This window comes from Metarhizium acridum, assembly GCF_019434415.1.
Source record: "Metarhizium acridum strain ARSEF 324 chromosome Unknown scaffold_31, whole genome shotgun sequence".
In the NCBI taxonomy this organism is placed as follows: Eukaryota; Fungi; Ascomycota; class Sordariomycetes; order Hypocreales; family Clavicipitaceae; genus Metarhizium; species Metarhizium acridum.
The window spans coordinates 1,605,062-1,629,808 of NW_027094018.1; the positions used below are offsets into that span (position 1 = coordinate 1,605,062).

The 24,747-nt window shown below is 48.4% G+C and overlaps 12 protein-coding genes across 12 annotated transcripts; 7 read left to right on the forward strand and 5 right to left on the reverse strand.

Moving 5' to 3' along the window:
- Nucleotides 1-492: 492 nt before the first annotated feature.
- Nucleotides 493-3,597, forward strand: MCM6 (MCM DNA helicase complex subunit mcm6; the record flags this gene model as incomplete). The annotated part of the gene is made up of 3 exons (XM_007816326.2): nt 493-897; nt 966-3,432; nt 3,487-3,597. Exons 1-3 carry the CDS (start codon nt 626-628, stop codon nt 3,595-3,597), a joined length of 2,850 nt encoding a protein of 949 aa, XP_007814517.2. The 5' UTR covers nt 493-625.
- Nucleotides 3,598-3,822: 225 nt separating this feature from the next.
- J3458_005332 (uncharacterized protein) lies at nt 3,823-4,134 on the reverse strand (the record flags this gene model as incomplete). The annotated part of the gene is made up of 1 exon (XM_066118749.1): nt 3,823-4,134. One exon carries the CDS (start codon nt 4,132-4,134, stop codon nt 3,823-3,825), a length of 312 nt encoding a protein of 103 aa, XP_065976270.1.
- Nucleotides 4,135-4,536: 402 nt separating this feature from the next.
- On the reverse strand, nt 4,537-8,326 carry J3458_005333 (uncharacterized protein; the record flags this gene model as incomplete). Its single annotated transcript, XM_007816325.2, has 3 exons — nt 4,537-7,622; nt 7,686-8,169; nt 8,261-8,326. 3 exons carry the CDS (start codon nt 8,324-8,326, stop codon nt 4,537-4,539), a joined length of 3,636 nt encoding a protein of 1,211 aa, XP_007814516.2.
- Nucleotides 8,327-9,126: 800 nt separating this feature from the next.
- On the reverse strand, nt 9,127-10,264 carry ATP17 (ATP synthase f chain, mitochondrial precursor). Its single transcript, XM_007816324.2, has 5 exons — nt 10,138-10,264; nt 10,050-10,064; nt 9,726-9,876; nt 9,602-9,667; nt 9,127-9,525 (listed from the first exon to the last, which is right to left on the reverse strand). Exons 1-5 carry the CDS (start codon nt 10,183-10,185, stop codon nt 9,500-9,502), a joined length of 306 nt encoding a protein of 101 aa, XP_007814515.2. The 5' UTR covers nt 10,186-10,264; the 3' UTR covers nt 9,127-9,499.
- A 341-nt stretch (nt 10,265-10,605) lies between these two features.
- NdufS4 (ndufs4 NADH dehydrogenase Fe-S protein subunit) lies at nt 10,606-11,159 on the forward strand (the record flags this gene model as incomplete). The annotated part of the gene is made up of 3 exons (XM_007816323.2): nt 10,606-10,633; nt 10,693-10,797; nt 10,849-11,159. The coding sequence occupies 3 exons, from the start codon at nt 10,606-10,608 to the stop codon at nt 11,157-11,159; spliced, it is 444 nt and encodes a 147-aa protein (XP_007814514.2).
- J3458_005336 (uncharacterized protein) lies at nt 10,857-13,202 on the reverse strand. The gene is made up of 4 exons (XM_066118750.1): nt 12,965-13,202; nt 12,820-12,896; nt 12,410-12,605; nt 10,857-12,200 (listed from the first exon to the last, which is right to left on the reverse strand). Exons 1-4 carry the CDS (start codon nt 12,965-12,967, stop codon nt 11,718-11,720), a joined length of 759 nt encoding a protein of 252 aa, XP_065976271.1. The 5' UTR covers nt 12,968-13,202; the 3' UTR covers nt 10,857-11,717.
- A 1,142-nt stretch (nt 13,203-14,344) lies between these two features.
- On the forward strand, nt 14,345-15,751 carry URK1_1 (Uridine kinase; the record flags this gene model as incomplete). The annotated part of the gene is made up of 8 exons (XM_007816321.2): nt 14,345-14,515; nt 14,586-14,663; nt 14,733-14,782; nt 14,855-14,999; nt 15,051-15,093; nt 15,158-15,243; nt 15,324-15,393; nt 15,450-15,751. The coding sequence occupies 8 exons, from the start codon at nt 14,345-14,347 to the stop codon at nt 15,749-15,751; spliced, it is 945 nt and encodes a 314-aa protein (XP_007814512.2).
- Nucleotides 15,752-15,756: 5 nt separating this feature from the next.
- On the forward strand, nt 15,757-16,227 carry URK1_2 (Uridine kinase; the record flags this gene model as incomplete). The annotated part of the gene is made up of 1 exon (XM_066118751.1): nt 15,757-16,227. The coding sequence occupies one exon, from the start codon at nt 15,757-15,759 to the stop codon at nt 16,225-16,227; it is 471 nt and encodes a 156-aa protein (XP_065976272.1).
- A 1,332-nt stretch (nt 16,228-17,559) lies between these two features.
- J3458_005339 (uncharacterized protein) lies at nt 17,560-19,716 on the forward strand (the record flags this gene model as incomplete). Its single annotated transcript, XM_007816320.2, has 2 exons — nt 17,560-19,618; nt 19,700-19,716. The coding sequence occupies 2 exons, from the start codon at nt 17,560-17,562 to the stop codon at nt 19,714-19,716; spliced, it is 2,076 nt and encodes a 691-aa protein (XP_007814511.2).
- Nucleotides 19,717-19,944: 228 nt separating this feature from the next.
- On the reverse strand, nt 19,945-21,313 carry J3458_005340 (uncharacterized protein; the record flags this gene model as incomplete). Its single annotated transcript, XM_007816319.1, has 2 exons — nt 19,945-21,103; nt 21,159-21,313. The coding sequence occupies 2 exons, from the start codon at nt 21,311-21,313 to the stop codon at nt 19,945-19,947; spliced, it is 1,314 nt and encodes a 437-aa protein (XP_007814510.1).
- Nucleotides 21,314-21,959: 646 nt separating this feature from the next.
- On the forward strand, nt 21,960-22,872 carry ryh1_1 (GTPase Ryh1; the record flags this gene model as incomplete). The annotated part of the gene is made up of 6 exons (XM_066118752.1): nt 21,960-22,006; nt 22,059-22,084; nt 22,144-22,232; nt 22,282-22,411; nt 22,468-22,746; nt 22,817-22,872. 6 exons carry the CDS (start codon nt 21,960-21,962, stop codon nt 22,870-22,872), a joined length of 627 nt encoding a protein of 208 aa, XP_065976273.1.
- Nucleotides 22,873-23,365: 493 nt separating this feature from the next.
- Nucleotides 23,366-24,717, forward strand: ryh1_2 (GTPase Ryh1). Its single transcript, XM_066118753.1, has 3 exons — nt 23,366-23,570; nt 23,631-23,767; nt 23,832-24,717. The coding sequence occupies exons 1-3, from the start codon at nt 23,525-23,527 to the stop codon at nt 24,360-24,362; spliced, it is 714 nt and encodes a 237-aa protein (XP_065976274.1). The 5' UTR covers nt 23,366-23,524; the 3' UTR covers nt 24,363-24,717.
- Nucleotides 24,718-24,747: the final 30 nt, after the last annotated feature.

Consider the following 24,747-nt stretch of genomic DNA (forward strand, 5'->3'; position numbering starts at 1 on the left):
CGTAGACCGCTTTAAAAAATTTGGTCTCAATCAGACCTAACTAGAAATTAACTAGTCCGCCGCATGGCATGGCCGGCCTGACATGTCAGCAGGATCATAAACTACCTAGGTATGTACGGAGTAACAGGTTGCCTTTAAATGTACCAATCAATGGAGAAGGCCAGATGACAACGCCCAATGTCATGTTTGCAATTTGGCTACCTACAGTTATTACAATTCGACCACCACATCACGGCAGAACTGCAAACGGGTGCCATTCGCCCCCAGACAGCAATTGGCCAGTTCAAAATTAGCACACTAGGTTAGGTGCCTTTGGTTCTTAGCGCCACTACGGAGTCGTTGACCGTTTATGCAATTAATTAAAAACGCGCCGGAAGAGCCCCTCTCACGCGTCTGGGACGCGCACCGCGTTGCGCCTTTCTCTCAACTCCAGAATTGGCAGTACATCTACAGGACCTTTACGATCTGGCACGAGACCTCCATCCCTCAGGACGGAAACAACTCTTTCACGGACCATCGAAGCTCTTTCATCCGAGCACTCCAATTGTCTTTACGAGCAGCCACCTCAGCAGAGGCAACGCAGTACGCGGCTAGGTGCAGACCCGAAAGATCATCTTCGCGTGCAATGGCTTCTAGTGATGCTGGGTACATGATGTCCGATGCGCCGTCGTTGGCGACAGTGCAAAGGCGACATATGGCCTTCCCTTCTTCTTCCTCAACTCGGCCGAGAGGACCTCCGTCAGAGAACCTTGGTGCGGCTAGTGACGACGAGGGTGATGCTTTTGCCGATGACCAAGTCCCGCGAAGTTCACGCATCCCGGATGCCGCCAGTGTCCCTCGCGTTGAGGACCGAATAGGAGTGCTTGTTCAAGAGCATTTTGAAGCATTCATTGAGAGGTAAGCGAGGAAGTTCCTGGTAAAAGCTCATGTTCAAAAATCGATAAAAAAAAAATAACATCCTGCAGTTTTGCCGAAGATCCACTATCAAGCGCACCAACTTCGAGCGCTTTCACTACAGACAAATACTATGTAGCACAAATCAGGTCGATGAGAAATATGCAGCTTTCTACGTTCTACGTTGATTACAAACATCTCGCTGCGTGGGAAAATGGTAGTCTGGCTGATGGAGTAATGCGCCAGTATTATCGATTTTTGCCTTTTCTTACGGCAGCTCTACACAATATGATCGCAAAATACGAACCGCAGTATTTTCGGGAACACCGCCAGCCAACAGCATCGAGCGCACTGTCAACTTCGGCGGCTAGCCAGCTTGGCTCTGCCAGCCAGAGTGACGCCTCTCACAGAAAGAATGAGCACCAGCAAACGGATAAGCTCTTCTCTATTGCCTTTTATAATTTGCCTCTTGTCTCACGGGTCCGTAGCCTGCGGGCAGCGAATATTGGACAGCTCCTCTCCATTTCTGGCACGGTCACTAGGACTTCAGAGGTTCGGCCAGAATTGTCACTAGCCACATTTGTTTGCGAAGCGTGCAGAGCTGTTGTGCCAAATGTCGAGCAAACTTTCCGATACACGGAGCCGACTCAGTGTCCCAATGGAACCTGCTCGAATAGAGTTGCTTGGCAGTTAGATATTCGGCACAGCACCTTTGTCGATTGGCAAAAGGTTCGCATTCAAGAGAACAGTTCCGAGATCCCTACCGGTAGCATGCCTAGGACTCTAGATGTTATTCTCCGTGGCGAGATTGTGGATAGAGCCAAGGCAGGAGAGAAGTGCATCTTCTCCGGTGCTCTTATCGTCGTCCCTGACGTTAGCCAGCTAGGTTTGCCAGGACTGAGACCAACAGCTATTCGCGATGATCGAGGGGCACCACGTGGTAATGATGCAGGAGGAAGTGGTGTCACGGGTCTGAAGGCCCTGGGTGTTCGTGACCTCACATATCGCCTTGCTTTTCTGGCCTGTTTTGTTGCCCCTGATACTTCGAGCACGGGTCAACCAGCGGCAAATAGTGCTGCCGATATAGTAAACGCCCTCACTCAAAGCACTTCCGTCGAAGGAGCCGATTCCATAGAAGATGCACAAGCCGCTGTTCTTGCGTCGATGAACCCGTCGGAGATCGAAGATCTGCGAGCAATGGTCCATGGTGATCACATATACTCCCGTATGGTACAGTCCATAGCACCCATGGTATATGGCCATGAAGTGGTCAAAAAGGGCATACTACTACAGCTCATGTCAGGTGTGCACAAGACGACACCCGAAGGAATGCAATTGCGCGGTGACATCAACATATGCATTGTCGGGGACCCATCTACATCCAAATCCCAATTTTTGAAGTATGTCTGCTCATTTGCTCCACGAGCCGTCTACACAAGTGGAAAAGCATCTTCAGCCGCAGGTCTCACTGCGGCAGTGGTCAAAGATGAAGAGACGGGAGAGTTCACTATTGAGGCTGGCGCTCTGATGTTAGCAGATAATGGCATATGCGCTATTGATGAATTTGACAAAATGGATGTGGCTGATCAAGTGGCCATTCATGAAGCGATGGAACAACAGACAATATCCATTGCCAAGGCTGGTATCCAGGCAACACTTAACGCTCGAACTAGTGTGTTGGCTGCTGCGAATCCGGTCGGGGGAAGATACAACCGCAAGGCGACGTTGAGGTCCAATATTAACATGTCGGCACCAATCATGTCTCGATTCGATTTATTTTTTGTTATCCTCGATGAGTGTAACGAACAAATTGATCGCCATCTCGCAGAGCATATTGTCGGCATCCACCAGCTGCGTGACGAGGCGGTCGAGCCTGAGTTCAGCACCGAGCAGCTCCAGCGGTACATCCGATTTGCTAAAACATTTCGCCCAGTGTTTACGGACGAAGCTAGAGATGTTTTGGTCACGAAATATAAGGAATTGCGAGCCGACGACGCTCAAGGAGGAGTCGGCAAGAACTCGTACCGTATTACTGTACGACAATTGGAAAGCATGATTCGTCTTAGCGAGGCTATTGCTAAAGTGAATTGTGTCGAGGAGATTGACGCCAAAATGGTGTGTGAAGCATATGACTTGCTTCGCCAGAGCATTATTTCAGTTGAACATGATGACGTAGAAATGATGGAGGACGACGAATCGCAAGAAGATGGTCAAGTTCTTCGCCGTGCCGCGGAGGCTGCGTCTGAGAGACAAGCCGACAACACTATGGCGATGGATGAGGAGCCACGTAGCAGCTCATCACTGGTGGAAAACGCGCATACGAAGAAGAAACGGACAGTTACATACGACAAATATATTAAGATGGTCAACATGATAGTACAGCGAATCAGCGACGACGAGAACGGGAGCGGGGACGGCGTAGATGGCGAGGATCTCATTAATTGGTATTTAGAACAGCAGGAGGAGGAGTTGGAGGGTGAAGATGGCTACCATACTGAAAGAGCTCTGGCCAACTTAGTTCTGAAGAAAATGGTTAAAGTAGGTGCACAAAAATTTATTCCTCATCTTTGGAGCTAACCTACGCCCCCTTAGGACAACATTTTAATGGCCCTCCGAGGAGAAGTTTTAGACGGCGAAAGTTCGTCCAGCGCTGCTGGAGTAGTTTACGTCCTCCACCCTAACTGCGCAGTGGAGGAGTTCTAAGAAGAAGGAAGCGCTCCCTGTGTGCTGCAAGCAAAAGTGCCTGGGCAACCATCCACCTAGATCTTGACTAAGGAATTTTGAGTTTGGAGTTTAGTTACGCAATATGTTGAGGGCAACTGACTGTGGGCTTGTTGCCCTATGTAGCAATTTATGAGGCGGACTTGCATGATACTGTATGCCTGGCAAGACGTTATTATATTTAACTAGATTCTTTAGAGTTGATTGCTACTCAACTCTTCGCCGGAATTGTATTTCGATACTGTGGTCGCACATGTTTTGATATCTGTATGTAGTTTTCGTACCTGGACATCGGGTCCTGCCATCTTGATGCAGTGGCACAAGTGTTTTGTTTAATTCAGGCGAATACAAGACAAAGGTTTCCATCAAAGGGAAGTCGGCATACAGGGACGCCATGTCTAATTGTTCGTAGCTTTCAATCTTCACTACTCTAGAGGCTGGGATGAAGTTCCCAATGGTTACTTGTCCAATCGGCACGATCTCTGAGTAGTAGAGTAGAAGACTCCATGGTATTTGCATAGTTAGAACAGAAATCAAGAGTCCATTTCATTTCGACATCTGCTAAGCTACCCGCCACACCATATCAACCGTCAGACGTAGGGCTAAACAAGATGCCGTACGGCAAAATAAGGAGAAAAGTGTAAAAATAGAAAAAGACAACAAGGGTTGAAAGAAGTCAGCATCGCCAGATACAGCCCACCGCGAATGTACATTAACATGCCCCATCTTATTAGTACACGCCGCTTCGATCCCATGCGAAGCGAGCATATTCAGGCGCATCTTGTCTGCAAAGAAGAGCTGGCCGCTGTCCTAACAGGTTAGGACCCTTATGAAGGCGACCGGACATGCAGCGTATCTCGCTGAGGTGAATATAGTTCGCATCAATCCATAAAAATATCCACGGCCGTAATCATGATGATTCTATTTGCCGGGAAACTGCGACGGAGAGGAATGATGTCGGGTCCAATTGTCGACTCGCCTCGACGGATACCCTCCTCTGCCACCTCTGCCACTCCGACCGTGGTTAGACTCATTGTCCTGGGCGTTGGATGTTTCTTTCTTCCCTCGTGCTCCACTACCGAGTCCCCGATGTCTAGAGGCCGTCCGTTGGGCGTGGGAGCCTCGTGAACCTCGAGCTACAGAGTGAGGAATCGGCACAGATTTCACTTCCTTCATTCCTGGGAAATAAACATTGATAGTATTCTGGCCCCCATGGAGGTCTGAAGGACGAAATGGTTCCATGATGGACGCTTGAACAAGGAATCTCTTAGGTAATGTTTTCGCTTGAGCCACAGCAGGCTGCCATGCTGCGTCTGGTACCTTATGAGGGAGACGTATTTGAGGCAGAGAGCCCATCTCTTGCTCCTCAAAACACTCTTCTGCCATAGGCTTAGATATAAGTAAATGGGAACCAGTATCAGGTTGTGTTGGGGGTACGACGGGGAGAGAAACGGTGGCGGAGGTTTGATAGCCAGGGTGATCGAATGAGCCTTTGCTAGAGACGTCAACGGTGGTATCTCTGCTTTGGAGCGGTTTGTCTCCATGGAGCAATTTATGGAATCTGGCTTGCCAGTTATGCTCGTTGCCCGGTGGTAAATCACGGCCAGGCTCTTCTCGCTGACCGTCTTTCGGGCTGATTCGAGTCGACCAAACGTTACTGGAGCGCGATGGGGGACGTTGTGTTGAGCACATTGTAGGTGGAAGTTTCACAACCGGCTGAGGTTTAGGAAGAGATACATGTGGTCGCATTACATCCCCCTCATATGCTGGATGCCCTTCCATCGTAGGCGGAGGCGGAGTCGGAGAGGATGGACGTGAGAAACTGCGCCCAGAAAGCGTTTCATGGCGTATATCTTTGGCTGGGAAGAATCTTGATGGTCGCGACTGGGATGGTGCTCCGGAGCCAATTATACCAGCATTCGCAGAGGGGGCTGAATCTTCCAAAGATGTCGTACCCTTTTGGGACGCATCTTTAGTTGCTTTCCAAGGCGCTGATTGATGGGACTGCACGTCCGCCGTACCAATATTGCGACGTGTCCCATCACCTGGAACATGTATGGGGCGCCAGGTTTCCTTGATCGTTGGTTGTGTATCTTCCATAGTTAATCCCCTCTCCATCAACTGACGCTCACGGCTAGCCCGCTCCGTCAGCCTCGTAGCGCTTAACTTCTTGTCATTTTCTGCGACAGAAGTGACCCACTTGCTTGCAAGATCCGGCCCCGGTGGCCCGTATCGAGGGTTTTGTGAGCTGATCGAAGGCATTTGAGAAGCCTGAGGCTGACTGTTTGGGGGGACTCTGGCGGTATTGCTAGGTGGTGCAATTGGCAGTGGTCCCTTTGGTCCTTGCGATGCTGCTGAGGAAGCATTCGTGACCCTACCAAGATCTGGGTTGAAAGTTCCGTTTCCTAAGCCGCGGTCATTGTCTGGAGACCCCCAAACATTTCGCGATGATGGCGACGCCCCAGCGCCCCAGGATGGAAACCTGTCTGCACGAGCGCCTTGTCCGCCCCAGAGATCATTACGCCGTGATTCTTGGCCATGAGAGAGTCTTCTGGAGCTTGTTGATGGTGGCGGGAGCGAGGAATTCGAAGAATGAACTTTAGAATTGACCACCGGGCCGTCGGCTTGACTTGGGACTGTTGATATAGGGCTCACTGGTGATACTTCTCCACCTGGAGAACTTTCCTTGTCACTAGAAACTGGCCGTTCTCGCTGTTGAATCTGCGTGGGTTTGATAATATCAGCTTTTAAGGAAAGCTCCTTTTTGCCACTTCGCTTTTCGGGAGCAGGGCCTAAGGATTCCAACTTCTTTTGAATACGTTCTCGCTTGGCAGCTTCTTCCCGCGCCTCTTCTTCCTGTCGACGCTTTTTAGCAAGCTCTACCCGTTCACGCATCAGTCTTTTCTGATACTCCACCTCATCGACGATATCACCACTCGAGGGTTGAAGAGAATTAGGCTTTGGATCAGAATGGGCTGCGCTGAGCTGTGGCGTTGTGAACGCCGAGCCGGGCGAAGATGTCGTTACTCGTGGTTGTGATGCCTGTTGCTTAGAGAGAGGACCAGAAAGGCCTGGCTCATTTGAAGAGACAGGACTTTCTAGAGATGTTGAGAACGATGCTCTGTTTGCGGTTATCATATCCACAGGCGGCACAAGAGACACATTTGTGTCATTGTTCTTCCCCATCTTCTGCTGAAACAATCCACTTCCTGCGCTGACGCTAGACGATCCTCGGCGTCGAGTAAAAGGAGCCTCTTGGGGCATTCGGCCAGTGAGAGGTAGTCCATGTGGTTCCACAGATTGTTCTGAAGGCTGGGGCCTTTGAAGCAAAGCTGGATACTTGATGTGAGATTCTGATTTGATTGAGCCCCGTCGGTCCGAAACTGGTTCGTAGCGGCCAGATTGCGAGTTAAAGAGTTCCCTGTTGGTATGTGAAGCGCCTTCCCTCCAAGATGAACGCGTAAAGTCATCAGCGGCAATCTCTTTTGGTGGGTGGTTAGAGGGTTTGAAAATTATAGCATCTCTTGCCTCGTTATGGGGTAACGGCAAAGGGTCTGCTAATCCTGGTGAGGCCCTGTCGACCGGAGGCAAGGTTGCCCACGGCGATTTGGTAGGGGCGGCAGAAACAGGCGGTTTAGAAGTTACTGCCGGCTTTTCTTGAGACGCAGGCTTAAATACTAGTCCTCTTCCCGCAGTCAGTCCTCCAGGTCTTGACATGGCCGACCCAGAAGACATGGTCGGCCCTGGTGAGTTTGGTTTCATCTGAGATTTGCTAGAGACTGGAACCACCATTTTGTCGTGAACTGACGTTTGAGGCTCATCCAGATGTGGCAGTGTCGTTTTGGTTCCATCACCCCAGGTAATTGCTTCTGGTGCCCAATCGTCGTCGTCGTCGTCAATATCTGCCCATTTATTCGGCCCCTGTGTATCGTCTTCATTGAGGCGACTAGCCATATGAATTCCATATTTCTTTAGTTCTTCATCGGTGAACTTCTTGGGCTCGGGAGCTAGATTAGTTCCAGTGATTAGTTTCCTACATCATATTCTAAACCATAGGAGTATGGTCTTACGTCTGTTCTTGTTCCAAACGGCACCTGGGTCAGGAGTTGAAGCTGGCTTAGCGCCATTGATAATAGAAGAAAACCGAGGAGCCGAATCTCTAGTGCTAGTTCCAGTCTTAGCAATAAGACGTGGCCGCGACGACGACAAGGCGCTCGGCCCCGGAGGCGGAGTATTTGAACCCGTCGCGGGTTTATCCACTGGTTTGGCGGCGACGCCGCTGGGGCTGCTTTTTGAAGCCAGGAATGTCTTATTAACCGACACGGCCTTGAAAGTTGCAGGCTTTTTTGCTGATGAGGCTGATCGCCCATGGCCCTTTTCTCCGTCCCTTTGGCGCGAGGCTTCCGTATCTGATCCGCCGCTAATACTGACATCAGCAGAGTTTAGCTGCTCTTCAATGCTGATGACATGCTTATTGGTTATCTCATCGCCGTTCGAGGTCGAGCTGCCGTTTGCGTTCGATTGGTCATAAGCGACGTCGTGGGCTTGACCGTCCTGCTCCCAACATAAATCCATGGTAAGCAAATATCCGACATTCTCCCCACTGGGGAAATCGAAAATTTATTTAAAAAAAAAAATTACTGACGGGTTTCTGCTGAGATGAGATAGAGACATCAGCAAGTTTATCGCCGGAATGCTCTGTTGCCATCATCCGACGTAGTAGTATGATCTGCGCCGTGCGCAATACAATTGAAGGTCTGTACCAAGCCAGACTCCAAGATATGTTTTGCTGTATGATAAATAGCCAATAATCGAAGAGCCTGTGAAAGATTACTGGCAAGTTCGAGGCTCGACTAGACTTTGGGCATTGAGCGAAGATGCCAGATGATGAAAATCAGTATGGTGTAACGACAATGATTTCTGCGGAGTTCAGGGTGCGATCGATGAAGGGTCGGCCTCAAGAAGTTTGCGCAGAGGCAAGCTCTCTTATAATGCCCCTACACGCATAAAATGTCTCGATGAAATGTCGTGGCGTGCGCGTCGCTCGCGATGTGTTGGTTTTGCTGAGTGAAACCGAAGTAAGTAAGGTATGGTCGGAGGCCAGTCAGAACTCATGAGCAGAAGGTGAGTTGGTGTTCTAAGCTGCAGTCACCTGGTTTTGGTTTAGCGTCATTTAGCCCGAAGACGATCATTGATGAGCTGGGGCGCTTTCAGCGCCGTTAGTGGGGCTCGGCGTCCAAAAAATGCGAAGCTGCCAGGTGGTCAGGTGCTAGAGCGCGTTTGATGTGTGCAAGCAACTGGAGGCGATATTCATGGTCTTCAAATGTTGTTCTGGTCTGGTCAGTGGGGTCAACAATATTCAGGTAGTTCGCGTCGATGTGCACCTCTAAAGCCGCACCATATTTTTCTTTCGCATTGTCTTCGGATGGAAATGGATGCGAATGCAATCAAGTCCCCCGCTGCAGAACAACTGACATGTTCACATACTGCCCGTGGTTATCCTACAAATCAGTTTAATAAATATTTTGTGTGATTTTAAGCTGTTCTATTTTATCACGAGCGACAGCAGTGATATCAATCGCCCCAGAACAAGACCCTGACCATAAAGGGCCTCAAAGTTGTGACAGGCAAGTGTCGGTCACGATGACAAAGGAGACCTCATCAGCCCCAATTACTGGCGACATAGAAAGGCATATATGCTAAAACGTGTCTGTACCAGATATCGACGCACAAGTTTAATGCAATGTATTCATTTGTCTTCCGGACAATTACAAATGGAGCAATCCTAGTGGGGTGCCAGTAGCAGTGCCGTCTAGAGTCTATTTACACAGTTTTTAAGTGTTAACTCGATGAAATGCGGTCGCCAAGCCTCTGACAGCGTAGATTAGTGAGCGTTGTTCTTGTGATGGCCTGTGTACGATAAGAGAGCCGCAGTTAGTAATTGGTTGATTCTCAACTTTGGAACATGCATGCAGCGGAAACTTACGAAGGTGGAAGTAGTAATTTTGAGCATAGCCAATGCCGATCAATAGAGCCAAGACGTGAATAATAGCTACGCTTCTTGTCAGTGACGGATCGGTGAAGCTACGTCAAGAGTTTGAAGAACCTACGCTGCACGGAAGTCTTCTTGCCAAAGTACTTTGCCTGATATCGACCAAGGAGACCTTTAGCCTTGACCTCGGGGGCTGCGCCTCGAGGGAGTTTCTCATAAAAGCTGACAACGCGTTGCATACGGAGAGCGTCAGGGGCGCCGCCAATTGCCTGAAAGAATCCTAACATCAGCTTTGATCGCTCTGGCGGCCTGACGTAGTTCAATGCTATCCGAGTACGGAACCAACGTCTCCGAGAGCCAAGGTTGATATCCATTTCGAGCTACACGAGCTGTCGTCGCCGTGTCTTGTAGTGACGAGACTGTGGTTTTCGTGCATTCATACCTGAGGAGAGGCAACCTGCAAGCTCGAATATTAGCACTCGGCATCGAAAATGCGGCTAGTGAATCAATCAACCCTGTATGACACGTACCTTGGGAGGGATGAGCGTCGAAAGCGCTCGGCGAGTTACGAAGCTCATGATGACGATTAAGAAGTTGAGGCTTTGGGTGTAAATGCAAGCCAATTTGGTGTGATGAGGCAAGGACTGGTGCTCAATTGTAAAGATCTAGATTGACCAAACACCATGATCCAACCTTCTTTGCCGAAAAGCGCTCGCTTCGGCAAAACATCGGTCTGCTCCACCCAATCAGCGCCATGCTATCACAACCACGGCAGTCTATGGAGTATTGAGCCAGAAATCCATCTTCGTTTCTAACTCACGTTTGCCCTTCAATGCCACCAAATATGAACGCCATGGCATCGCTGCGATTGCGCAATGCAAGTAGGCTCCTGAAAGGGGCTGGGCCGAGTCGATTGAGCCTATATACTGCTCCGAGCCGGCTCCAAAGCTCACTCACCCCGTCCAACGCGCCAGTTGACACCGCCCACCAACCCGATTATGACGTCCCCGCGGACAAAGCCACTTCGTATGAAGATGACCGGCGCTTCATCTACTTATGGAATATGTTCTAACCTCTGTCTCAAGCACTTTTACTCCTGTACCGTCCCGCGTTCAAGATGGCAGCGAGGATATCCTTCCAGCCGCCGTGCTGTCAGGTGCCCCTATGGAGCTGCAGGCTCGAACTGTTCGGTAGGCTGCATTCGTTCGGATGACATCCTCGTTAGGCTAATATCGATGCAGAATTTACGAAAGAAGCCAAGCCTGCAACACAATCGGGAGATTTCAGAACGGAGCGCTGGCGTATGGATTGGGATATTCTCCCCAAGGGTCACCGCTGGGAGAATCCTTTGATGGGTTGGCAGTCGTCCGGGGACTTCATGCAGGGTACGCATGTCAATTTCAAGAGCAAGGAGGATGCTATTCACTTCGCCGAGAAACAAGGATACGAATACTTTGTCCAAGAACCCAACTCGCGCAAATTTACGCCGAAGGCCTACGCAAATAACTTCCTTTACTCGCCGAAGAAGTTGAAACATATTCGCACGAAGTAAGAGTCAAGCTAGCCCTGGTGGAATCAGGTCATGCACACATGAGCAGTTAGAATATCAAGCTTCCTGTTCACCCGTTCATTGTTTCCTAATCACGAGTCTCTCGAACCGTGACTGCGCTCGTCCCCCGCACGCCGAGGTCAAAACAACGCACCTAGCAGGTGTTCTAGATTGCAAAGGGAACCTCAAAATATTGATAGGTAGAGCATAGTGCCATCATGGACGAAAGAAACGTGAGAGCTTGAAGAATTATGTATATTGTAGTGAATACTAGACGACTCTTCATGACTTGCGTCGATTGGCATATCCCATTCCCAGCCTTTGATCCTAAACTCCGTCATTATCGTAGAGGCCCGATCGCTATACGTAGTGAATGAATGCTTCCCTCTGTAAAAAACCGTATCAAGACATTAAACGTATTCATACACGCATTGCTTAGAAGTCTGGATGAAATTGCCAGCAACTTCCCACAAAGCCGAACAGGCGAGAGAGAAAAAACAGGTGCATATGGTAGCACATATGTCATCCACCACCGAAGCTTATGACTTTGACGAGTGAGAATCAGCTGGTTACCATGGGTTCATGGCCATTGCCAATGTGAGACTGTTGGCAATCGTGGTGGCGCTGCTCTTCCCCTCGAAGGCCGATGTCAAATCGATCTGGTAGACTGATCCCCTTGTCCCGCGCAGTGTTCTCTGCCCAAACTCGCATTCTGACGAGCTGACGAATGGCTGCGGCGCGTCGAGCTGACTGCTTCTCCAAAATGGCTTTGTTTACACTGTCAGCAGCAGTTCGACGAAGTTCAGGGTCGAGAAGTGCCGCAAGTTGAGGTTCTAAGCTATCCGGAGGGAAGAGTAACAACGCCATGGTCCTTTCTAGATCCTCAAGAAATTTGGGGTTGGTCGGGGCACGAGGACCAAGTTGTTCCGTAGCAAATTTGAGAGCTGGGCCAATGTCACCACCGGCGGAATTACATGAACGGATGAGCTCCACTAGTTGCAAACGTAACAGCGAAAAGTGCAATGCTTTGTCATCATCTAGGATCTGTGTGATGCGGTCAGCGTGGTGCTGCTAGGAAGAGCGCAGAGATGATGAAAAATGAAGGACGGAACTAATCTAATAAATCATATGCTGGTGGTTGTTTCTCATCACTGGCTAGAATATAGCCATATGCGTGGTGCATGTATTAACTCTCATTATAATCATTTGTACCGGGGGGGGGGAATAAAAAGACGGAGCGAAACAAGTCTCACCTCTGGGTCAAGCTCATTCAAAGCTTCAATTGCGGCCTGAATACTGCCACTATGTATGTGGTTCTGAATTTCTTGTCTCGCCCGAATAGATGCATTGTCTTGGTGCGGCTGTAGATTCGCCTCCTTGGAGAATTTTGCCGCCGCATTTGGATATCCTTCCATTGTCAAGTAGTCCAAAATCAAGGCATTAATGTCGCTGTAACCATCGTCAGCTTGACAATCTCAGAAGGGAGAAGACAGTGTGTCTGGGACATTCGGGGTTGCCGTAGTGGTTAAATTAACGATCAGAAAGTTAAAGAAAATATTGGTTCTCCGCATGGTTTGGCTAGGAGAGATTCCCATTTATATTTTGTTCATCATTAGGTATTGTGTGATTTCAGGGTTTTTTTCAATTAAAGGCTTGTCCCTACCTCCTTGGTGACTTGACATCATCGACACGCTTCTCAAATGGGTGCCTGCAAGGGGTTGCAGTTGAAGATGTAGAAGCCTAGTAGTTCTCAACATTAGATACACATTTTATTCATCGTCACCATATCGCTGGAGAGGAATTCATACCATGATTCATTGGGCTGTCTTTCCTGGTCAGTGAGCAAATCGCGAGATGGACACCTGCTTATGGACTCCCAGGTGCGCGGACGACCGTAGGGGAAGTCGAAAACAACACGTTTCAGTGCATTGAAGGCGAGAGAGAGACGTCAACCCCAACGCCTACAATTTGCGGCTGCTGTCAATACGCCAAGCTGGTCCTTAGTGGTGGCGTGCGAAGGCAGCTCGTGTGTGGTAAGCAACTGTGTCAGGTGTAGGAGGACGACAAGAAGGGATGGGTTGGGAGAAGATTCTGATCTGACTTGGAATGCTCCGCTTGGGTCAGCTGGCACCTGAGTTCATTGGACCAGACGATTGCAGTGCTCGGCTACTAAGGGCTGACCCACTACGGCTTCAATCAGGTCAAGTACACCAGACAAGACTTGACTCAGGTCCTGGTCGCCCGAGAGCAGTTGACCTCATCGGCCCCATACTTTACTCTGTTGTCAAGCATGCACTATACACCAGTTGACTACAGTATTATATTATATCTCGCGTGAACCCATGTACACTCTCGCCTGGTAATTCGTATAGCGAGGTCAATGAGCTTTTGCCTTTGTAAGCTTGTGCTTGTGTGTGACTCATTCTATGTTCTCGGGCGCTGTGACATATGTAGGCTTCGATTATGCAGTCTGGCCCTTGCTTCCCAATGTTAATCCTCCGTGTGGGCATCATAAATGCAGCCCATAGCCGTGCCACTGCTGTGGACGTACTTACAACTGGGGACTGCTTAATAAGAGCAAGTGAAGACAGTAGCAATTCTGGTGCAGTGGTACCTAGGTAGTTGGCACGCGCCTAGACCTCTCGGCCAACGGAGTTAGCAGCTTGGCTAAACGAATTGTTGACACCTAGTACAGGAGCCTCGAGTTCTCAGTACCTAATCGACCACGTCAGATACCTAGGAAGTCGACCCAAAACCTGTTGGCCTAGAATGATAATTCTGCTGCCCAAGGAGTTCAGCAAGACAACTTGGAAGTAAGCATACATGGGAGGTAAGGCCGTCCAACCCTAGAGACCGCCTGGCCTGTTAATTAGCAGACCCACGTCTCCCCCACGTCAAAACCAGTTTGAACCTTCGATTCAAATACCTTCGCAAGTAAGTTCGAACAACAACAGGGTATTGCGATATCAGGAGGACGCGCTGTTCTCTACCTTTCAGCTATAGACCAGTTTGCTACTTCAAAGTGGCTGCACTGAGACCCTGGCCCCCATTTGCCTTTGTGAAACAGAGGGTAGGAGACCGACTAGAGCCACTGGAATTGCGTCGAACACACACAATTGGATGCCGATCACCTGCTTTTACTGGTAGAGACACGGGATTGGACAGTTCTTCCTTTGGTCGAGGAAGAAATGTTGGAACTTGAAAGCCATGTCACCATCCAGAAACGCGCCTACTACTCCCCTCCCTGGGCAGACGTCAGCATCATTGCGGTGGCTGGAAGCTCGGGCTCTGGGAAGTCCACATTATCTCAGGCTATTGTGAAGAAACTCAACTTGCCTTGGGTTGTGATTTTGTCCATGGTGAGACATGGCTACCGACAGTACCGGAAACTCGTTTTGGATCCGCGGTCCATGACTGACAAACTCTTAGGACTCATTTTACAAGACACTCACCGCTGAACAATCCAAGTTGGCATTTGCCAATGAATACGATTTTGATTCACCAGATGTTTGTCTCTCCAATACAAAATACCTTACGTCCACACAGACTGATACTGCTATATGCTATGGCTCATAGGCTATTGACTTTGATATACTTGTTGACCGCCTGCGTGACTTAAAAGCTGGGTAAAGGAGACTTCGCCTAATATCCGTTTTAGCACACACTGAAGACCGTACTGTGGCTAACAAAAATGATAGAAAACGAGCTGAGATACCTGTGTACTCGTTCCAAAAACACCAGAGACTTCCTCAAACTACATCAATTTACTCCCCACATGTGCTAATACTGGAAGGCATTTTTGCTTTGTATGACCCGCGAGTGATCAAATTGTTAGATATGGGTGTTGGTTGAGTCTCTGTCTGTTGCTTCGCCTTCATTCTAACCAAAGTACAGATTTACTGCGAAGCTGACGCGGATACATGTTTGTCGAGACGAAGTGCGTTCTTACCAGAGCGTCTGTGTCCCTTAAACTTTCTACCCATGGCTTACCTGGCTAATAGTTGTTCGGGATGTGCGAGAAAGAGGTAGAGATATTGAGGGATGCATTAAGCAGTGGTTCGGGTTTGTGAAACCAAATTTTGAAAAAGTAAGCCCAAGCGTAGTGAGCATGCGCGGGACCAATATTGTAGAAGAAATTTGCTGACAGTTGGTTTAACATTTGAGTAGTATGTTGAACCTCAGCGCAAAGTGGCCGATTTAATCGTTCCGCGGGGTATCGAAAACCGAGTCGCATTAGGTATGGCCGTCAGCAGAGTAGTTTAGCTCTGCTTACTCTACTTATACCAGCTGCAGATATGATGGTTCAATTCATCGAGAAGAAGCTATTCGAAAAATCCACCCACCACCGTGAGGCTCTTTCCAGGCTTGAGGCTACTTGCAAAGAGCAACCCCTTTCAGATCGCGTTGTTATCCTGGATGATACACCGCAACTGAAATTCATGAATACAATTTTACAAGATATTGACACCTCAGCGGAGGACTTCATCTTCTACTTTGATCGGTTGGCGGCACTCATTATTGAACAGTACATCACGCAGGCCAAGTCAAGTAAACACGGGCTCATCATCACGCTAACAAAGAGCACAGGGCTTTGAATAACATGCAATTCGTATCTCTGGCAATAGAGACTCCACAAGGCCATAAATACCAAGGACTGAAGCCCAAGGGCGAAGTCAGCGCAGTAATTGTGCTTCGAGGCGGGTCGGCATTTGAATCCGCGTTGCGGAAAACGATCCCTGACTGCCGGACAGGGCGGCTATTGATTCAGTCAGACTTCTCCACAGGCGAGCCCGAACTCCATTATCTACGCATTCCAGAAGATATCCATGAACATGAAAGCGTTTTGTTGCTGGATACGCAAATGGCTAGTGGAGGTGCGGCGTTAATGGCTGTCCAAGTGCTGGTAGATCATGGAGTCTCCTTGGAAAGAATAGTTCTGGCAACCTATTCTGCCGGGCGCGTGGGACTCCACAGGCTTATGACGGTGTTCCCAGAGATCACTGTCGTGGTATGTAATATACTTCGACACCAGGAGCAACGCTGGGTAGAGAAGCGGTACTTTAGATGCTGAACCAGACGACCTGTGCGATATCAGACAGGGCCATGTCTCGGCGGATGGAAATAGGGTACTTTATCGTCCTTGATTACTGCGGGTATCAGTATATACTCGGGGCACGTGTTATCTGTCTAGCTGGATAAATTTACATCGTTTATTGTATAGATTAGTGTGAGAATTTTATGGACGTGATAATAATAATAATAATAAATAAAATAAAATAGAAGTTTTCAAATATATATTTACCTATATACATTTTATATGTATTATACTTTAAATAGTATTTTATACTAATAACTAGTACTCTTATACTTATTATTTAGGGGAAAACCTTATTAAACTACTAGAGCTTTTAAAGTATTATATTTTTGTATTTTTTACTATAAAGTATTATATTATAATATATTACAATACATTACAAGATAAAAATACCTATAAATGTATTATAAGGCTATAAAATACTTAATATTATAAATAAAGGTATTTTAATCTTATAATATAATATAATATAATATAATATAATATCTTATGGTAAAAATACAAAAATACAATACTTTTAAAGCTTTAGCCGTAGCTATTATATTTACTGTTATTTAATGTAACTTAACTTTATTTATTAACTATCTTATATATACGGGTTTTCCCTTTATAAACTAGATGCTCTTTATTAAGCTTGTTTTTTTAATTTTTTTTTAAATAAGTTAATAATTAATAATTTTTAAATTTATTTTATTTTTATTCAACTCGCTCATACCCTTTAAATTGAATTATAGAACAGAACGTAAAAATATAAGATTAATATATAAATAAAAGTAAGGTCTGTTTATATAGTTCGAGTATAGCCGGAAGGGGGAAGCAGCACGCGTGAGCAAATACGAGAATTCGCTGTTTCGCCCCGCGGCAACGACAGGTATCCAATCATCTCCAACGTCGTTGCCGTATCTCATTTGCTTGCGCGGAACTGTCGGGACAGTCAGTGAGGGAGACGTCTTCGTCTGTGAATAAAGATTGGTTGAGTGACTAGCAGGTGGGACTCCTGAATTCTGAGCGACTTGTCCGCTGTGCAGGTTGCATTTTGTTCCTAGCAAATTTATGTATGACGCCACTCCCCTCGCAGCGCCCTTATCTGCATGCCTCATGTCGACCTTGGAACGTCGGCCCGCGACCTCCTTGCAAGCTTCCGCGTATCCTTGACTTCTACCTCACACAGCCTGCTTTTTTTCCCCCAGCTCCTCCAGATCCAATTGGCCTTTACATAGCCTGCGAAGTTATTTAGTCCTTGGTTATGCTGCATTAGTCCGCGAGTTCCATGACTTGCCCGCTTGCCGCTGGCATCCAACAAGCAACATGCGAGCGCCCATTCTCACACAAATCGCTACCGGATTGGTACGCTCCGCCAGAACCCAGCAATCGAACCTCTGTGTTGTATTTCGACGGAAACACTTTATAGCAACACTATCTCGCGGCTCTCCATCTCACTCTCGAACACGTATCAATGCTGGGTTCCAGCCCAAAGTTCTGACTTCTGTTCGTCACAACTTGAACCCATTCGTTCACTGCCGCTTTTTGTCCGGGAAGCCTCTTCCCCAGGTTAATTCGTGGGTACTCAATTTTTGCTACCGGGCCGGTGCTTGGCTTGGAATATCTATAACAGTACTTGGAATTGGGGTGATTGCCTTCTTTCTCTATGATGCGACTACTTACAAACACGAAGGGGAGCAGAGCGACATCAATGTTTCGCAACTGGCTCTGCAGCCTCGACGAGGCGGCCCAAACAACCTCCCAATTGCCGAGGTGTTCATCGATGACGACGATTGCGAAGAAAAAAAGCGAATCAAAGACAAGCCTAGGCTCGTCGTACTCGGTGGGGGCTGGGGTGGTGTTGCTCTCCTAAAAAGCCTAAATCCTGACGACTATCATGTTACAGTGATCTCGCCCACCAACTATTTTCTCTTTACACCGATGCTTCCTTCAGCTACCGTGGGGACCTTGGAGTTTCGATCTCTTGTTGAGCCCATTCGTCGAGTTTTGAGCCGAGTTCATGGCCACTTCATTCGCGCCAAAGCAGAAGATGTCCATTTTTCTGATAAGTTGGTTGAGGTGTCTCAGCTGGACAGCCGCGGGAGAGAGGTTCGATTTTACGTACCGTATGACAAGTTGGTAATTGCTGTTGGTTCTGTCACAAACCCCCACGGTGTCAAGGGCCTTGATAATGCCTTCTTTCTCAAGGACATCGACGATGCAAGGAAAATACGCAACCAGGTGATCCGCAATCTTGAGGTTGCTTGCTTGCCAACGACGTCTGACGAAGAACGCAAACGGCTTCTTTCTTTCGTTGTGAGTGGCGGTGGACCTACTGGCGTTGAATTCGCTGCGGAAATGTACGATCTTTTGAATGAGGATCTTACCCGGCACTTTCCCCGGTTGCTCCGAAATGAAATTTCCGTTCATCTCATCCAGAGTCGAAGCCATATTTTGAACACCTATGACGAGACTGTCTCTAAGTATGCCGAAGATCGATTTGCGCGAGATCAGGTCGACGTTCTCACAAACTCGCGGGTGAAGGAAGTTTGCCCGGACAAAATCGTTTTCACGCAAAAGCAAGAAGATGGCAGTCTCGTTACTAAAGAGCTCCCAGCAGGCTTTGTGCTTTGGTCTACTGGTGTGTCCCCAACAGCACTTTGCCAGAAATTGGCTCATAAGCTAGGAAGCGTTCAGACCAATCGTCATGCGCTGGAGACCGACACACACCTCAGGCTTAATGGAACACCATTAGGTGACGTCTATGCGATTGGAGACTGCTCTACTGTTCAGAACAATATTGCGGATCACATTATAACCTTTCTCCGCACTCTTGCGTGGAAGCACGGCAAAGACCCCGAAACACTTCAGCTGCACTTCAAGGATTGGCGTCAGGTCGCGCACGACGTGAAAAAGCGCTTTCCCCAGTCCGTGAACCACCTCAAACGGCTAGACAAGCTTTTTGCCGAGTTCGATAAAGACCAGTCTGGAACGTTGGATTTCGGGGAGCTGAGGGAACTCCTAAACCAGATTGATAGCAAGTTGACCTCACTGCCTGCGACTGCTCAGAGGGCCCACCAACAAGGCTACTACCTTGCTCAGAAGTTCAACAAACTTGCACACTTGTCAGAAGGGCTGTCAGCCAATGATATTCGAGATGGAGACCTTGATGCTGCGGCCTACAAAGCGTTTGAATATCACCACTTAGGGAGCTTGGCATATATTGGAAACTCTGCTGTATTTGATCTGGGTGAAGGCTGGAATCTGGCAGGGGGTCTTTGGGCTGTTTATGCATGGCGATCTGTCTATTTTGCGCAAAGTGTGAGCTTCCGTACGCGGTGTTTGCTGGCCATGGACTGGGCCAAACGTGGACTATTTGGACGAGGTGAGTAACTCTCAAGACGGCGAAATAATTGATGAAGAACGTGGTGCGAAGATGTTTGATCCCGTGCTAACTTGTAACTAGACCTGATGAGTTTCTAATAGACATTCATGTTGCCTCTTGCCTGCTAGCTTTATTGATGAAATATTCTGAGACCACGTTCAAGAATAGCCTGTTCGTAGCAGTGGGGGGTTTGTAATGGAGGATCCTTGCTCTGGGGAATAGATGATATTTCGCCCGTCACATACTGCATAGGAGCATGTGATATTATTTCTGATGAAAAGTTCCCTCGTGTGCGCAACGCAGTGTTTTGACCAAGTACAGATGGCTCACAGGACAAAATCTTTGTGGGTCCATTTTTCTGTGACTTTTTTCTTGGCTTGTTTCTTGAATGGAATGTGTCTTCTGCTCTCGATCTTTCCTCGAACGAGCATGCTTCGATATCGATCCTTGAGGAGATTCCCTTCGGGCTTCAATCGTCGTAGAGACTCTTCCAACTCATCTGGCAAGACTAGCTCAAGGTCCTTCTCCGGTAACTTGTACTTCCCGAGCTGCCGTCTCCTGAGTTTTTCATCATTAACCTCGTTGTCGGTATCGGAATCCTCTACCGTTATGAGAGCTTTGCTCTGCTCTCGGTCCCGAACCTCATCTGCAATCTCTTTGATTCGCTGTTCTTGCGCCCTCCTGTGTTTCATCGCAGCCTTATGCTTGGCGAGTCTTTCTTCCTCTTTTCGACGTTTGATGCGATTCCTCTGGGCTTGGGTCTTGCGTTGCGGTCGCTTGGTACTCGGCCTTTCGTCCTCAACACCACTTTGGAATCCTTCCCACTCTGAGTCCTCTTCCCATTCGGACATGTTTGCACGCTCTTCAGCAGCCTCAGCCTCGGCGGCAGAGCGGGCTGCCGCTTCTTGCTTGCGTCTTTCTACCTCTTCAGCCTCGACTCTTTTCTGCTCGGCATCCAAAGCTCTGGCGCTCTCCTCTAAGAGTCGGGTTTCATAATCTGTGGACAAAGGATTGTAGCTATATCCTCCTGTGGGTTTTTGCACGGCTGCGATCGCCTTACCACTAGCAGCCAAAGAAATAGGTTTTTGTTTCAAAGACTTCGGTTGCTTGACGGGCTCTGAAGACGACCAGAAATCATGAACGGCTTCATTCATTGTGGTGGGCGTCGCTCCCCACATGTCATATGTTGCATCTGTCGCCTGAACAGCGATTCCATGGTGGCCGTCCGCGACCCGTTTTAGGTGCTGCAGTTCCTTGCGAGGAACCCAATCGGTTCTTTGTCGCTTGACAGTGAAAATCTTATCGCTGGTTTTCTCTCCGGGTCGCTTACGCAAAGAAACGGCCGGCACGGCTGACCGCTGAGCGAGAATTTCGTCTGCTTTGAGACCCTTTTTTATGTGCTTGGGAAATTTTTTGGAGATTTTAGAGTCACCCTTCAAATCGATCGTGAAGAGTTCCGAGGAGCTTTTCTCGCGAATAACGCCACTGTGAGCGAAGAGTCAGCATGAGAGAACACGATATTAGTCTTGGTAATAAGTACCCGCGAATGATCTCTTCATTCAGCTCTTCCAGGCCATGTTCGACCTCCGAGACATCAATGTTCTTCCGCCATGCCTTTTTGCCCTTTCTCGATGGTTGACTGAACTGCTTCGGAGCTTCTCCAGAGCCCGTGGTTTGGGATTTGACTACAGGCATGGCGATATGTCCTGTAATTACGGTCTGTTTCTTACGTGAAGTAATCCGATTACATCAAGTTCCAAAATTTGGTCACAATTTGATGTTGAAAGGGCCAGGCAGTTTTCTCCCTGCTGGTGGGTTGAATTGGCTGCTACAATATTTTTTTATGGGGCCCTCTATCGCACCCAGCCACTTGCCAGGCGCTGCTGGTTGCTACTCTTGCACCCATGTGGCAGGAGCCGTCTCTGGCCCCCGTTTTCCACAGTCCCGGGCCTGAAGTTCCTCACCGCACGTGCGCCTTCGGCCAAGCAGAGCCCCTTCCACCATAAACAACAACAGCAGCAACAGCAGCAGCAGCAACAGGCTCTCATCTCCCCAAGCCAAGTTGAAGCTACCAGAGCGCTCCACGCCGCAACCCTTGGTGCAGGGTTTTGTGACCGTTCGCGAATACGCCTGGGGCCTTGTAGTTTGGCGCAATCTGCTCTCCTCATCTGCACTTCGAACGGTGCACAGGCCGTTGCTAGTATCGGATTTGAAATTGATATTGTCGAATAATCTGGCTGACGCTCAACCATCCCGCCATTCTTTGCTCCATTGCTGCCGTCCTACCTCTCGCATTCTAATCGCTTCGAACTGCTGAGACTGTCGTGACCAGATATTGAATATGGCGCAGGCTGGAGGGTCTTACAACAATCCCTTGAAGAAATTCAAGTATGTGTGCCATGTCCTTTTGTTGCAACTTATCTGATACTGACATGTTCAGGCTGGTGTTTCTGGGGGAGCAGAGCGGCAAGATACCCACAACCCAGACCCGAGTATGTCCATGGAACTAATACCATCTTATGCAGTTGGGAAAACTTCTCTCATCACACGGTTTATGTACGATTCGTTTGATAACATGTATCAAGCGACCATCGGCATCGACTTTCTGTCCAAGGTCGGTACCTCGCTACCTGCCACATCCTACCAAACCTAACCACAGACAGACCATGTATCTTGAAGACCGGACGGTGCGACTACAACTCTGGGATACGGCAGGACAAGAGAGATTTCGAAGTCTGATTCCATCATACATTCGAGATTCAAGCGTGGCAGTGGTTGTCTATGACATCTCAAGTATGAAGCCTCTAGTCATCAAAACTGACGCCATTTTACTGATACACGCTCATCAGACGCAAAATCATTTCAAAACACGAAAAAATGGATCGACGATGTTCGGGCGGAACGAGGCAACGATGTCATTATTGTGCTGGTCGGCAATAAGACTGATTTAAACGAGAAGCGTGAAGTCACGACACAACAAGGGGAGGATGAAGCTAAAAAGAACAATTTGATGTTTATGGAGACTAGTGCGAAGCTAGGCCACAACGTCAAAAACCTATTCAAACGGATAGCGCAAGCGTTGCCCGGTATGGAGGGAGCTGATGCTGCAGCTCAAGCATCCAGTCAGAGTAAGTGTAGCTCGGTAAAATGCCCCCTCTTGAGTTCAGCATGGAGCTTACTAATGTAATTCATCTACAGTGATTGATGTTAAAACAAATACATCACAGCCTACTCAAGAGGGATGCTCGTGCTAACCATCCATCGTGGGCCCGAAGGGCGCGGAGAATATCCCCGTGTTGATTGTATGCCCGCTAGCATCACCACTGAACCACACCAAAGTTTCTCTCCAGTGTGCACATGGGTTGTGAATATAGCTTGTATAATACAACAAGAACCACGAACCTACGATCCGCTACGTATACGTAATAATAAGTCACTCTGCTTTGGAACAGCACACTCTTGACTTTGTTTTACTAATAGACTATGGTTAAACCTTGTTTCCTTCGCGAACATGGACAGCAGCCCGGATTGTATCTGTGTAAATCCACGCGGACCTGCCGGTTGTTATGGCATTTTGTTTTATTCTGTAGATCTGCTCAAGCTCACGCATAATTTCGATATGAGTGCGCGCCATGTTATCTGCCACTAGCTGTCGAGTCACGTGTTTATTGACCTGACCCCCTTTCAAACTCGAACGGATTACATCACCTCACCTGGCTGGGCTGCCCAACCGCGACTTGGTAGAGCGGGCTGCGGAAAACGCGGAGAGTGGGGACATGCGACCTCTCATCGATTTTACATGACGCCTCTTCCGCTGTTGGCTTCAAATCAACCATTGCCGTTCGCTCGAATTCTTCTCGGTGTGTCTCGTTGGCACAGCGCCTGCTGCAGCGCATTTCGGGAATCATGTCGAAGTTTACAAGACTACATCTAAGGGCTTCCGCGACCACAGGTAAGACCAGCGAGCTCTGTTGATTTTCGACGCTGGGAAATGCTAATGAGTTTCGCGTAGAATTTATTTGGCCTAGTGAGCCTTCAGACTGGAACAGAACTCATCTCACTGGCGCTGGTATTCAACAAGGTCACAGGAGTTTATGGATTGTTGGCAATTTTGACTGGTTACCAGCTATCTTTGCTTCAACTGTCGACGTACGTGTACTCGATCGGTGTCCTGGGACTGCTTGTGTATCTTATTCCCTATATCCGACGACAGAGTCCTTTCGAATGCTTGGCATTAGCATGGTTATACGTTCTAGACACGACGATAAACGGAGCTTATACGGCCACGTTTGGGCTTGACTGGTATTTTGCGAGCACCGCAAACAACGAATCGGATTCAGCATCTACATCCCTCCCAGGCATTGTTGCACAAGGGTTCGACGGCCTTCGGCGAGAGCGCGCTGTTCATGGCAAAGCTGTACCTCAAGAGACGGCTACTAGCATGGTGTTGATTGTGGGACTTACCCTCATCCGAGTGTACTTCAGCCTGGTGGTGATGGCATTTTCCCGCCAAGTATTGCAAAAATATATGCAATTGATGATTCTTGAGGGACCTGGTGTGGATGAGAACGAAGGACCCTTCGCTGCTGACCTGCCAGACGGTGACGGCCGAAAAGGACGACTGGGCAGACTCATGGTGTCTTTGGGCAAGGGATACTGGTTGGATATCCCGGGATCTGAGAACTGGGAGAGGAGTGTAGACGGAAAACCGCACAGTAATGGTACTCTAGCGGGCCAAGTGTAAGAAATGATGGTTGAAACGATTTTCTCTCTGCATCAATTGCAGGACCAGGGGGCGATGACGCGATCCGAACTCCACGCATCACAATCAGCAGGGTAGAGTCAGAAGATTCGGGGTGTGGGAGCGTGTTGAACATTGTACATATGTACATGATGCAGGAGCTGTAAGTGAATACCCGCATTAGTAGATTCCTACGGTATATTATAGCACAGTAGCTTGTATTGCGCTTGCGACTAGTGTAAATGTAGTGCACGGTAATGTTACTGTATCGCATTTCATCGTTTATAATTATGCCCAATACTTGATATGGCATACCGGGGCAATATGTATTTTGCTTTCAGGACGCCTCCTCACCGATTGCCGCGGACTGACACGATCAATTTCCAAA